Here is a 12,617-nt window from a genome sequence, read left to right as displayed (position 1 = left end):
GAGTTATTTTTCGTTTGATTTCAGCGCTGGTGTCGTTGTCTGCATTAATAGCGGTGCCAGACAAAGTCCTTAATTACCTCAAAGTTATAGCTGTCCATGGTGACGTTTTGTCCAAGACGTCGTCGTTCAGTGTTCTTTTTTGACGACAGCATATACTTGGTCTTGCCTTCATTGACCACTAAACCCATCTTCTTCGCTTCCATCGCAATACTCAAAAACGCTCCACTGACATCACGATTTGATCTTCCAATAATGTCAATATCATCTGCGTATCCGAGTAGTTGAATAGACCTTTGGAAGGTTGTGCCCCTGGTGTTGACAGTTGAGTTTTGCATAATTCTTTCCAGAGCGATATTGAAGAAGTCGCATGACAGTGCATCGCCTTGTGTAAAACCTTTTCTGACATCAAATGCATCAGTAAGATCTTTTCCGACCTTGATAGAGCAGCGTGCATTCTCCATCGTCATTCTGCACAAACGGATAAGTTTGACAGGGATGCCAAAACTAGACATTGCTCTTCCTTATAGAAGCTGTCATACGCGGCTTTAAAATCGATAAAGAGATGGTGGGTATCGATTTAAAGCTGCTGGTTTTTTTTCAAGATCTGCCGTAGTGTGAATATTTGGTCGATAGTTGACTTTCCTGGTCTGAAGCCACACTGATAAGGGCCTATCAGGTTGTTGACGAACGGCTTCAGACGTTCACATAATACGGCAGAGAGGATCTTATACGCAATGTTAAGGAGACTGATGCCTCTGTAGTTGGCGCAATTTAGAAGATCTCCTTTCTTATGTATCGGGCACACTATGCTGAGATTCCACTCATCGGGCATGCTTTCTTCCGACTATATTATTGCAGATGAGTTCGTGCATGCTCCCAACCAAGTCATCGCCTGCTGCTTTGAATAGTTCGGCAGCGATGCCGTCAGTCCCAGCAGCTTTGTTTGCCATCAGTTCAGATATAGCTATCTTCACTTCGTCGAGGTCGGGTAGGCGCAATTGTTGATCTGCGTCGCCTAGGTTGAGTGGTTCTATCTCCCTTACAGCGGAATTCGTTTTGTCTTCGCCGTTATATAATTTGGAGAAGTGGTATTTCCATATTCTCAACATCGACTGCGGTTCTACTATGATGTTCCCCTGATCGTCTTTACAGGCTTCGGTTCGTGGCTGGTACCCTTGGGAGGTTTATTTTACCTTTTAGTAAAATTTCCGAACCTCATTCCTGTTGTGACATTTCTCTATCTCCTCGATCGCTCGCTTCTCATGCTCTCTTTTTTTTTCCGTCTAAAAAACCGGCGTTCCTCTCTCCTCTTCTGCTCGTAGAGCTCGCGAGCAGCTCTGGTCCTTCTGCACAGCACCGTTTTGTATGCCTTTTGTTTCGCTGCGTGCGCTTGCCAGCATTCGTCGTTAAACCAGGGGTTTCGCTGTGGTGGCCGTGTGAAACCTAGCACTTCAGAGGCGGCATCTCTGATGGCTGCAAGGCAATCTTGCCACTGGTTTTCAATGCTTAATATAGGCAGCATAGTACTCCCTTAGATGTTATTAGAGACTCGATCGGAAAAAGGACATGGCAATCTCTTGAGATTGTAGCTGTCTATAGTCGAATCTTCTCACAGTACTTCCTTGTTTTGGCTTGGATCGGGATATCCGTAGCCGTACCTTGGCTACAACGAGGTAGTGATCCGAGTCAATGTTGGTCCATCGGAATGTTCGGATATCCAGTATACTGGAGGAATGTCCTTCGTCGATCGCAATGTAGTCAATCTGTTTGCAAGTTGATTGATCAGGAGATTTCCATGTCCCCTTGTGGAAATTAAGTTGTGTGAACTGCGTACTAGCTACCAGAACGTCTCGCCCCGCAGCGAAATCGATCAGCCTGCCTTGCAGCAGTTTAATGCTTCCGCTAATTGTTGGGCTGGACGTGGCCTGTTAAGGGACCTAACATTACACTTACAGATCCGATGTTCGTTGTCCTTATTTCGTTTGCGTGGGTTGTCAACAGTGAATCCGTCCGTATCCGAGGCTTGTTGGTGCTTGGCAACTGTCAAATTGCTTTTTTTTCAGGGTTGCCAACACTTCACTGCACAAATGGCGGCAAATTCAAATCTTGCGTTAATTTTGGGACACCCTTTACAAAAGTATTAAATTCAAGGTTTGGTCAGAACTTCATATAGATTATCAGGAAGATAATAGCTGAGAGGTACCCAAATGTTTACCCATCCTGACTATCGGATTTTTATATGGATTCATTTTGCTTATTTGGAGGGCACCAGGGAAAAGTTTAGGACAATTAAGAATTCAACGCCCGCCATTGCGATAATTTTTTGGGTACGATTTTTTCATTTGCAACGAGTTCAAACTCTACTTCCAAGGGACTACTGAAAGGGTTCATATTTGTCAACTTGCATAACGTCCATAATTAGCAAAAAGCCTATGCCTAGCACATTGCAAACATAAGTGAACTACGGGAACGTATTTAGGTTTATGCTGCATAAATAAGCAACTCGGAAAGCACACAAATTTTAAAAACTGTCGAGCTTGCATACGTGCAGGATGGGCACATTTTGAACAACAGCAGTGTAAACAAGTTACCAAATTCTGAAATATCATGATCTGGCCTTTCACTGTATTTATTTTGGACTATCATTTACCGGACACCCTGTATTTAGTTCGTCGCAAGTGATCAACGCTAAGATTTCAATAGAACCCTATGGCGTTTAATTTTTGCTCTTATTGCAACATTTGCTCCCCTAAACCTCAATGTTTACAGCTTTGTTCAACCCAAAATAAATCATTGGAGGGCTTGTGATAAAAAAATTAATTTTCTTCCGATCGGGTATTATGGTAAGGTTTACAATTGGCAGGTTCAGACGACGTAAGGGACTTGAAAGTTAGGCAAGTTTTTAGTATCCGATTAGCTAGCTGCCAAAAAATGTCCTTCCAATTAAGGCCACTTTATTGGAATATGACTGGAAAGTTAGTCAAGGAAAATCTCCCTGACTATTAAGTAAAGTCTACTTTTATCAAAATGACAGTTGATCAAGTTTTTTTCATTCAACTGAAAGCTGAACTTTATTGCTCTATGATTTATTTATTTTCTGCAAAACTTCATTTAATACTTTCTGTAAAAGGGTTCCATGTCAATTTGGAAAAGGAATAAGTAATATTTCTTTACAATACAAAATTTCAAATCGTGACGGACTAGCTTGCCTGAGGAGTGTTTTGTAGAAAATAATTATTTTGGTACTTTTTGTAGTATGAACTTAAAGTAGAGGTTTGCGAATTAAAGTTCTGAATTTGAAATGCATGACACTTGAAAAACTAACTAGTTACGTTCAAAGAATGAAGTTGGCTGCAAATGAAGCCTCTTGTGTTGATGGAACCTGCCCAAAGGTAGGTTCAGATTCTGTGCATGAACTGATAAAGCGAGATCGACATGTTACATATGGTGAGATAGAGTCATCCTTGGGCTTAAATATGATTAGCATCAATAAGACATTACATGAAGATTTGGGCCGTGAAAAAGATTTGTTCACGTTGGATTCCGCGTAACCTGACAAACGTTTAAAAAAAGGCTCGTGCCGATTATTGCAAGTAAATGGTGAAAAAACATGGTCAAATGAAGCATCAAAGGCTGTGTTTAATATCTACACAGGTGACGAATCATGGATCTATGCGTATGAGCCCGAAACAAAACAACAGTCGACTGTATGGGTCTCCAAGATGAGTCAAATCCAACAAAAGTTGTTCGCGGAAGAAGCACATCGAAGTTGCCTGTTTCTTCGGCATTACCGGTCACGTAGTGACAGTAGCGTTAGAGCAACTCAAGTTGGTCAATTCTGAATGGTATACGACGATTTCTTTTCTCGAAGTCATGGGAGAAATTCGAAAAAAGCAGAAGAAGAGGCAAATCATTCTTTATCAGGACAATGCAAGCTCTCACACATCGCATCGGCTCAAACAAAGAAATTTTTGACCAGCCAAAACATCGAATTAATGGGTCATCCGCCGAACAATCCTGACTTGGCACCCATCGACTTCTTTTTTTTCCCGCACATTAAAAAATGCGTCGTGGGCACTGTTTTTCGATGTCTGAAGAAGCCGTTGATGCATTAAAAAATTATGTTTTGGAGGTGCCTCAATCGGAGTGGAAAAACTGCTACAAAAATTGGTTGAAACGCATGCAAAAGTGTATTGCTCTTCATGAAGAATATTTTGAAAAACAATACAACCAGAAATATAAGAAGCAACCCTCGTACAAGTTGTATTGAATGGTTTGAAGTCTGAAATTCATAAAATAAATGTTGGTGTTCACCAGGGCTCCGTGTTGTCTCCAACTCTCCTTTTTATATTCATAAACAATCTTTTCTCTATCACTTCTAATCCATTAAACTGTTTTGCTTACGACATTACTCCCAGCTTTTCATATTCGTTTTTGTCAACGGCAGCGTATGAAAAGCTCATTAAATTTTGATCTTGACAGCATTGTCGAGTGGGGAATCAAAAACCGTGTAGAATTTAATGGTTCGAAAATCCAATGGTGTCTACTGTCGCAAAAGTTTAATCCTCCGCCAATGCCACAATTCATAGATGCTACTTGCATCGAAAAAACTAAACAACTTTCTGCCTGAGCATAGATCAAAACTAACTCCGAAAAAAAGTATTGCTACTCGTAAATAAGGAACCACGTTTCTAAAAAACACCCGGAACATCAAAAAAAGAGATGTGAATTTATTTTTAGATACATTAAAAATGTGTGTCTTACATGACATCTGAAAAACAGTAAACTGAAAATACAAACATTATGAACTTAAATTCCGAATGCAATAGTCTAGAGTAAATATTTTATATTTTACTTAAGTTTAAACTCTTAAAATTTAAAAAACAGACGTCCAACATTTTAAACCATTTAATAAAATGTTAAAGCCATTTAGATGATTCACTTAATTTTAAAGATGATTCACCAAATTTTAAACCATTTCAACATATTAATATCTCTTAACAATTAGCTAAAATTAAAATCACGAAAAGGCTAATTGAACTTTCCGTCAATGTCATATGGATATGCAAAATCCATATGACATCTGTACAATTAATCTTTTAAGAACAGTGGATGGGATGGTCCGTTTTATCGTATTCGCTTTGTTTATTTTCATGAACTGTGACTGTTTGGATATTTTTGGATGTCTTTGAATAGTTTTAAACTTTGGAGTCCCATAGTAAATTTCTAAAAATATACAAAGATTTATGTGTTCGAATTTTTTGCATTCTCAATGCAAACAATGAACAGGTTCAGACGACATAAGGGACTTGAAAGTTAGGCAAGTTTCTAGTATCTGATTAGCCAGCTGCCAAATTAACTTCCAATTAGGGCAACTTTAATGGAAAGTTGACGGGAAAGTAAGTCAAGAAAAATCTCCCTAACTATCAAGTCAAGTCAACAAACTTCTAACAAAATGACAGTTGATCATGTTTTTTCATTCAGCTGAGACCTAAACTTTCTTACTCTATGATTTATTTATTTTCTCCACAACTTCATTTAATACTTTCTGTAAAAGGGTTCCTTGTCAATTTGGAAAAGGAAAAAGTAATATATCTTTACAATTATTTAATGTTTCCTGAAAAAAAATAATTTTAAATTTGGAAAAGAAATAAGTAATATTTCTGTACAATGCAAAACACAAATCGTGATGGAAATGTAGCTTGCCTAAAGAGTGTTTTGTAGACAATAATTTCGTTGATAAGTAGAGCTCTGAATTTAGAAATTCATTACACTTGAAAAACCAACTAGTTGCATTGGTCAAAATTTACGTTCAAAGAATGAAGTTGGCTGCAAATTAAGTCTCTTATGTTGCCTGAACCTACTCAATGACTGACATTTATTTACCACTGAACTGACAATAAAGTTTTGTGGGTGGTTGGTGAAAAATCTGAGAACATCTTACAATTTCATTTAGTCCCGTGATGGTTAGTGCGTTTTTGACTGACATGCCAAAGGTCTTATGTTGAATCCTCGCCTCTGCCACCAAAGATTGTTTTACGGTAAACGTTTCTTTCGAGAAATTGATAAATCCTGCAATAGTAATTCTTGTCATGAAAATTGCTTCCTATGTTTTTCTTACAAAATTATGTTAATTGTTTATATTTGAAAATAAGCACCAATGAATTAGCAAATATGTAAGTGATCGACAGTAAATGTCGAACTGTGAACATCAATTATTTGTTACTGTTTTTTTTTTTTAACAAGAAAATACATTATATTGTTATTACTTTGTACGTTTGGAGTTCGTATGGTTATCCATCAACTCACTTATAAGTTTTTAGTAGGGTGAATTATTTTATAATGTTATGTTTTTTAAATGTCTCGACATCCTTGGAATCTGCATATGCTATGGCGACAAAAATGCCGCAAGATGTCCACGTTTTTTGAGAAGATGCAAGCAATTTTTCTCTCCGTCTGATCTGGCTATAATCTACAAACGTACTTATATATTTCCGAAACTTCAATATAACTCTCATCTCTGGGCTGGTGCCCCAGTAACTTATTTAAGCGTTTTGGACAGTATTCAAAAAAGAGCTTTTAAAATGATTGGTTACATTAACATCATCAACTTGTTTACGTCACTTGAAAATCTTCGAAAAGTTTCTTGTCTCACCCTTTTTTACCGTTATTTTAATGAACTGTGCTCTAGTGAAATATCCAATTGCATTCCTCCCCTCAAACAATTTAACAGTAATACCCGCGCTTCTAGGAATGCCCATCAGTTTACCTTTGAGTCCAACTATGAAGTACAGAGATTTAGTACCACGCGAATATGGAATGCCTTGCCACGCTCTATCTTTCCCTGTCATTGCAATGTTCAGGAATTCAAAATCAATGTACACCGACAACCGACACCTCCTATACAACCCTTTCCTCTTTTCCTAATGCTCACACTGTGTCTTTGGCATATTAAAGGTATCTATATAAAACCCTTTTTATGTTCGATTATTATAAAAAAAAAATAATATAAATGTATAAAAAAAAGCACAAACATTTAAGAATCAGTGGTGTTAAGGTTTTTATTTTCTTAAATTAAGCGACATAATTATCGACTTGAATATTATTTGAATAATAAATGTTGTTGACCATGAAATAAGTCAATATCACAAAAATGTCATTAAAAAATTGGTATGTGTATTGTGTACAGATATTATTTCCAAAAAAAATACTACTTCAAGTCGAATATCTCAACAGAAAACATTTTTTAAAAAATGTTCAGGTTTTTACGGATACAAATCGAAAGCTATCACATTTGTTTGCATCCCATCCTCTTTTCTATCGTTTTGTTAGAATCACATAGAAAATAAAATAACTATATTTTCATTTCATATTAACAGCCCCATATTTAATAAAATATTATACACTCCGTTTCAACTGATTACGCACATATAGTCTGAGATCAAATTTTGGTAGTGGAGTGATAACCGAAATATATATACATGTATAGTGGCAAGCAAAACTGGTCGGATGTTTGTCAAACCTAAGTTCATATAGATGTTAAACTTGCAAATAGTACTCAATTTGCTTCCGGTTTTCAATTATTAATATTCTCGTCATTGAATAACATAAAATGTAATTAAACAAACATAAAAACAGACATTTCTTAGAAAAAAAATCAATGCATCCAGTTTTGCAAGCAAGATTCAGCATACAAAAAACAATGATTTAAATACAATTTTAGTACTTGGACCAGAGTCCCTTTCTTTTTAAAACACTTTTCACTCTTCTGTGCAAACTTTCCACTAATTTTTCAGTTGTTGTGTTTGGTATATTGGTCCAGGCAACTTGGACTCGATCCCATAGTTCGTGCAAATTATTCGGATTCGAATCGTGTTGACACAATGTTCTCTTAACAATTGTCCAAAAGTTCTTAATTGGATTGAGATCTGCGCTTTGTGCAAGCCATTTAAATGTTTTAAATGGTTGGTTTTCAAGCCACTCTTTCACTATTTTTGAGGTATGCCTGGGGTCTCCATCTTGCAGGAATACAATTTCCTCAATCCAATTGATTAATAAACCCAGGCAAGTATGTCTGTTTATGCCAAATTCAACCGTCTGTGAGGTTTTTTTTTCAGGCGGGGCGAGGGTGATTTGTGATTTTTTCCATTTTGGGATCGAAGTGAAAACCACTTAAATGTATACATACATATATAAACAATAAGGGATGGTGCCTTGATGTCAAAAAAGTTTGTCCAAGACGTTTTACTTTCAGCCTTCCTCCTTGCCAGACGCATTTTAACACATCTTAAAAGAATGTTTCAATTTAAATCCTTAATAACTTGTTTCCTATTAACTATAACCAAAATAGTCATATACAAAAATATCAGAAGATTTCCAATACGTTTTCTTTTCACTCTTATGCTTGCCAGAAAACCCTGAAGAAAGAATGCACAAAAACCACCATTTTCCTTTAAAGCATAACAATTGTATTTTATTTCTTAAAAAAATATTGAATCACATGACATAAAATTGAATGAAATTTTGAAATTAGAAATCATAAAAAAAGAACTATTCTTCATCATCAGATTCGTCCGAAGAAGAATTTTGAACACTTTTTTGACATCAGGGCACCATCCTCTTTTTTTTATATATCCATTTAAGTGGTGATAACGACCCCAAAATCTAAAAAATTACGATTTTCGAACGCCAACCCCGCCCGGCTGAGAAAAAACCTGCCAGACGGTTGAATTTGGCACAATGTCCACACCCAAAATTTGGTACAAAACTAAAAACTGATATTGGAATGGAAAAAGAAAAGTTTCTGCTAAGTTTGGTAGTTGCCACTTCCACCTTTACTTTTAATCATTTCGTAAATAAGTTCCAGTATGAATCCTACAAAGTACCCGTGGCATGATGGTTTGTGCGTTGGACTGTCACGCAAGGGGTCTTGGGTTCAATCCCTGCCTATGCCACCTTAAATAATAATAAAAAAAAAATAATTTTCGCGGGTACTGCCTCTTGCGAGGAATTGACAAATCCTTCAAGAGTAATTCTTGTCATGAAAAAGTGCTTTCTCAAATTAGCCGTTCGGATTCGGCCTAAAATTGTAGGTCCCTTCCATTCCTGACAACAGTACTCGCACACAGGAATGGTTGAGAGTTGTAAGTCACTAGGCCCTGGTTCACAACGGACTGTTGCGCCACCCCATTTGATTTGATGAATCCTACAAAATTTCGTTGAACGAAATTACAATAACAATAATTTCTTTGAACGAAATTTTGCTCCACGCGAACTTTATTGTAGAAATTAAGGATTCTTTGTTTTCAAACTGGCGAGGGTACTACACTAACAATCCCCAAGTATGTTTAATACTGTTTAGATCAAATTAATACGGCAGTTATTAAAGGAAGTGCAAATGCTGATCAAATGTCAAAGCTTTTATTATGCGAACCGAGCGAAGAGACGCGCTATCCTGTTGGTAGTTAATGGGTCAGAAAATGTAAGTAATTTTAGATGCAACAAGCACAACCATAATAACTGACAGTTTTTTAATATAACAACACCTCCTTTAAGGAACTCTTATAGCATAACTTTTCGTAGTCAAGTAGTGGATTCTTCTTACGTTTAATTCTTTAAAAATGCATTGAATTTTAATAACGCTTAAAACTATTGAGAAATGTGTGTTAAAGCCAGTTTTAACTTTCTATAGGAAGTTATTGTAATGGGTCCGATTTGTAAAATTCAAAATTTTGACATTTCTCGACGTTTCCAGGTCCCTAGATTCGAAATACAAATTTTTTAGAGAGATGTCTGTGCGTTCGCGACATTTTTTTTCGTCGTCCATTGGTCAAGAACCAGGACCAATGACGCTAAAGACTTGAATTAAATTTAATGTTATATATTGTAACGTGATACCAAGCAAATATATTTTTGGAAAAAATTCTAACTAACGGTTTTTTATAAATGAAAAAAAAACTGAGAAAAAAATATTTGTCACCTCGAAAATTGTACGAACAAAAAATTATTTTATCTCCAAAACAATTTTGTGCAACTAAGAATAACGTTTTAAATATCTGGTAAAATTTTGAGAAAAATGGTATTGACAGTTTTTTTTAGAAAAAATTACAAATCTAAAAAAAAATTATCAAAAGTTAGTAAAAATTGATTTTCGACTGAAATATCTTTTCAAAAATTTCAGATTATGGCTTCTAACTAATTTTAGTTTATAAGAGATATTGTTTTTAACATTCATTTTGAGATTTTAGCTTTCAACTAATTTTAGCTTACAAGAAATATTGTTTTCAACATTCAGAAAAATTTTGAGGAAAATCGAATTGACATTTTTTTTTACAAAAAATAAAAACCTTAACAAAAAAAATTATAAAAGTTGGTAAAAATTGATTTTCTACTCAAATATCTTTCCAAAGTTTGAGATATTGGCTTTAAACTACTTTATCTTTTAAAAAATATTGTTGTCAACATTCAGTAAAATTTTGAAAAAAATCGTATTAACAGTTTTCTTACAAAAAATAAAAACCTAAACAAAAAAATTAATAAAAGTTGGTAAAAATTGATTTTCGTCTCAAATATTTTTTCAAGAATTTGAGATTGTGGCTAACAACTAATTTTAGCTTATAAAGAATACAGTTTTTAACATTCTAACAAATTTTGAGAATCGACAGTTTTTTACAAAAAAAAATAACGTAAACAAGAAAATTAATAAAAGTTGGTAAAAATTGATTTTTGACTCAAATATCTTTTCAAAAACTTCAGATTATGGCTTTTAATTAATTTTTTGCTCATAAGAGATATTGTTTTTAAAGTTCGATGAAATTTTGAGAAAAATCTAATTGAGAGATTTTTTTTACAAAAAATAAAAACCTGCAAAAAAAAAAAACAATATTAAAACTTGGTAAAATTTTACTTTGGACTTAAATAGTTTTCCATAAATTACAATTATTGGTTTCAAACTTATTTTGTCTCACAAAAAATTTTGTTTTGATATTCAATAAATTTTTTATAAGAACTCAACAGTCGGTTTTTTCATTAAAAAAAAAAATAAAATCTACAAAAAATAGTACTCAAGTTTGGAAAAACTTGATGTTAGGTTCTTGAAATCTCTCAAATAAATTTCAATCATCAAATTTGTATCTCTTTATATAAAAAATACAAACTTTTAAGAAATGGTAAATTATTTTCGACTAAAAATCTCGTTAGTTAAACTAGATTTTGAAATAAAACTATTTCATTAGATCCAGAATATTGTTGGTAATTTAAATATTTTAAGAATAATTCAACCGACCACACGAAAACTTTCAAACTTTTAAGCAAGACAAATCGACAGACGGGAAGGGAAGTTATCAGTGTGGGTCGCATCCCCGACTCTTTTTTTGTTTTATTTTTTGCTCCAGAATCACAAGAATCAGATGCACACCTTATGATTGTTTATCTTCAAGCTGCTGTTTTGCAGTTCTGTTTTCCCTCTATGTATGTTTTTTCTTGACGAATCTATATGTTTTAAGTGAGAATAAAAGCCATTAAAGCTTTAACAGATTTTATCAGCTACTGTACGTCCGGTTAACGTTTGGTGTCTAATCAAGTCGATTTTAGCATTCGAAAAATTGCTAAGGCTTGTAGATCTAACTTTTGGTCTTAAAATCTAAGATCTAAACTATCCAATACTTGGACACGCTCATAAACTACCTATTTTCTTAATATCTTGAAGAACAACTCGTAGACAGATGCCACAAAAACCCTCAATATTTGGAAAATACGAGTATGTAAAAAGCATTTGCGAAAATGTTTGTGCGTATTCAGTTGAAGCGGAGTGTATATTATTTAAGCTCCTTGTTTAGGGCCAACCACACCATATAAAAAGAACGTTCCGGGCTGATATGAAGACACGAATAATTGCCTTTAATTTGATTTCAGAACATTTGTTTTCCTAGATAAAGTTGTCCTGCACTTTTATTCAACACTGGTAATTCCTACATTAAAAAAGGATTTGAAATTCCGTTTTTTTTTTTACCTCAGGCTGACTTTAACATTTTGTTTGAATACCGTTTGGCTTTTAAGTTTTATGGTTAGATTTCAAGACATTGTGTATGAGAGCACATTTTCAAAATCGTTAATTATTATAAAATTCCTAGTTTCTCAAATGATTTTCTTATTTTTAGAGTGTAACACTTACAAACGTTGATGTTTTGAGTAGTTTGACCGTTTACCAAAGTACTTATCCAAATATATGCCAACAAAGCTATGAATCCCCTTCGTATTTGCATTTCGTCATTTATTGAACAGTCTTTTTACAGCAGCTAATGTATTTTTAAAAGTATATATAGATATATATTATTTGAATAAACAACCGAAATTACCCGGTCTAACCGTTCACGTTAAGAACCTTATTTTAACTGAAACATACTAAATTTATCTAGCAATGCATTATTTTGTCATGTATATGTCGGAGGGTATCCTTGGTGATTTATAGTTATTGGTCATTGATTGGTCACTGAATAACACGTATGTAGCTATAATCGTAGGTAACCAATTGTGCAGTGGCTTCCTTATTATTGTGTCAACATTGTATTTGCTTAAAGTTTTCGAATAGCTCGACACTCTTTATAAGTATAGTATAT

The 12,617-nt window shown here is 34.5% G+C and overlaps 1 protein-coding gene across 1 annotated transcript in view; it reads right to left on the bottom strand.

The window, feature by feature from the left end:
- The window catches only part of LOC129950071 (ionotropic receptor 25a), a 33,557-nt gene extending 21,174 nt beyond the window's left edge, over window positions 1–12,383 (bottom strand). The window contains exon 1 of the mRNA XM_056061860.1: window positions 12,173–12,383. Within this exon, the coding sequence (XP_055917835.1) occupies window positions 12,173–12,263 (91 nt within the window). The 5' untranslated portion in view covers window positions 12,264–12,383. The remainder of the gene's footprint in view (window positions 1–12,172) is intronic.
- Window positions 12,384–12,617: the final 234 nt, after the last annotated feature.

This window comes from Eupeodes corollae, chromosome 3 (assembly GCF_945859685.1).
Source record: "Eupeodes corollae chromosome 3, idEupCoro1.1, whole genome shotgun sequence".
NCBI classification, from domain to species: domain Eukaryota; kingdom Metazoa; phylum Arthropoda; class Insecta; order Diptera; family Syrphidae; genus Eupeodes; species Eupeodes corollae.
Note: the sequence above shows the minus strand (reverse complement) of the source record. Positions and strands in the feature narration are given on the sequence as shown.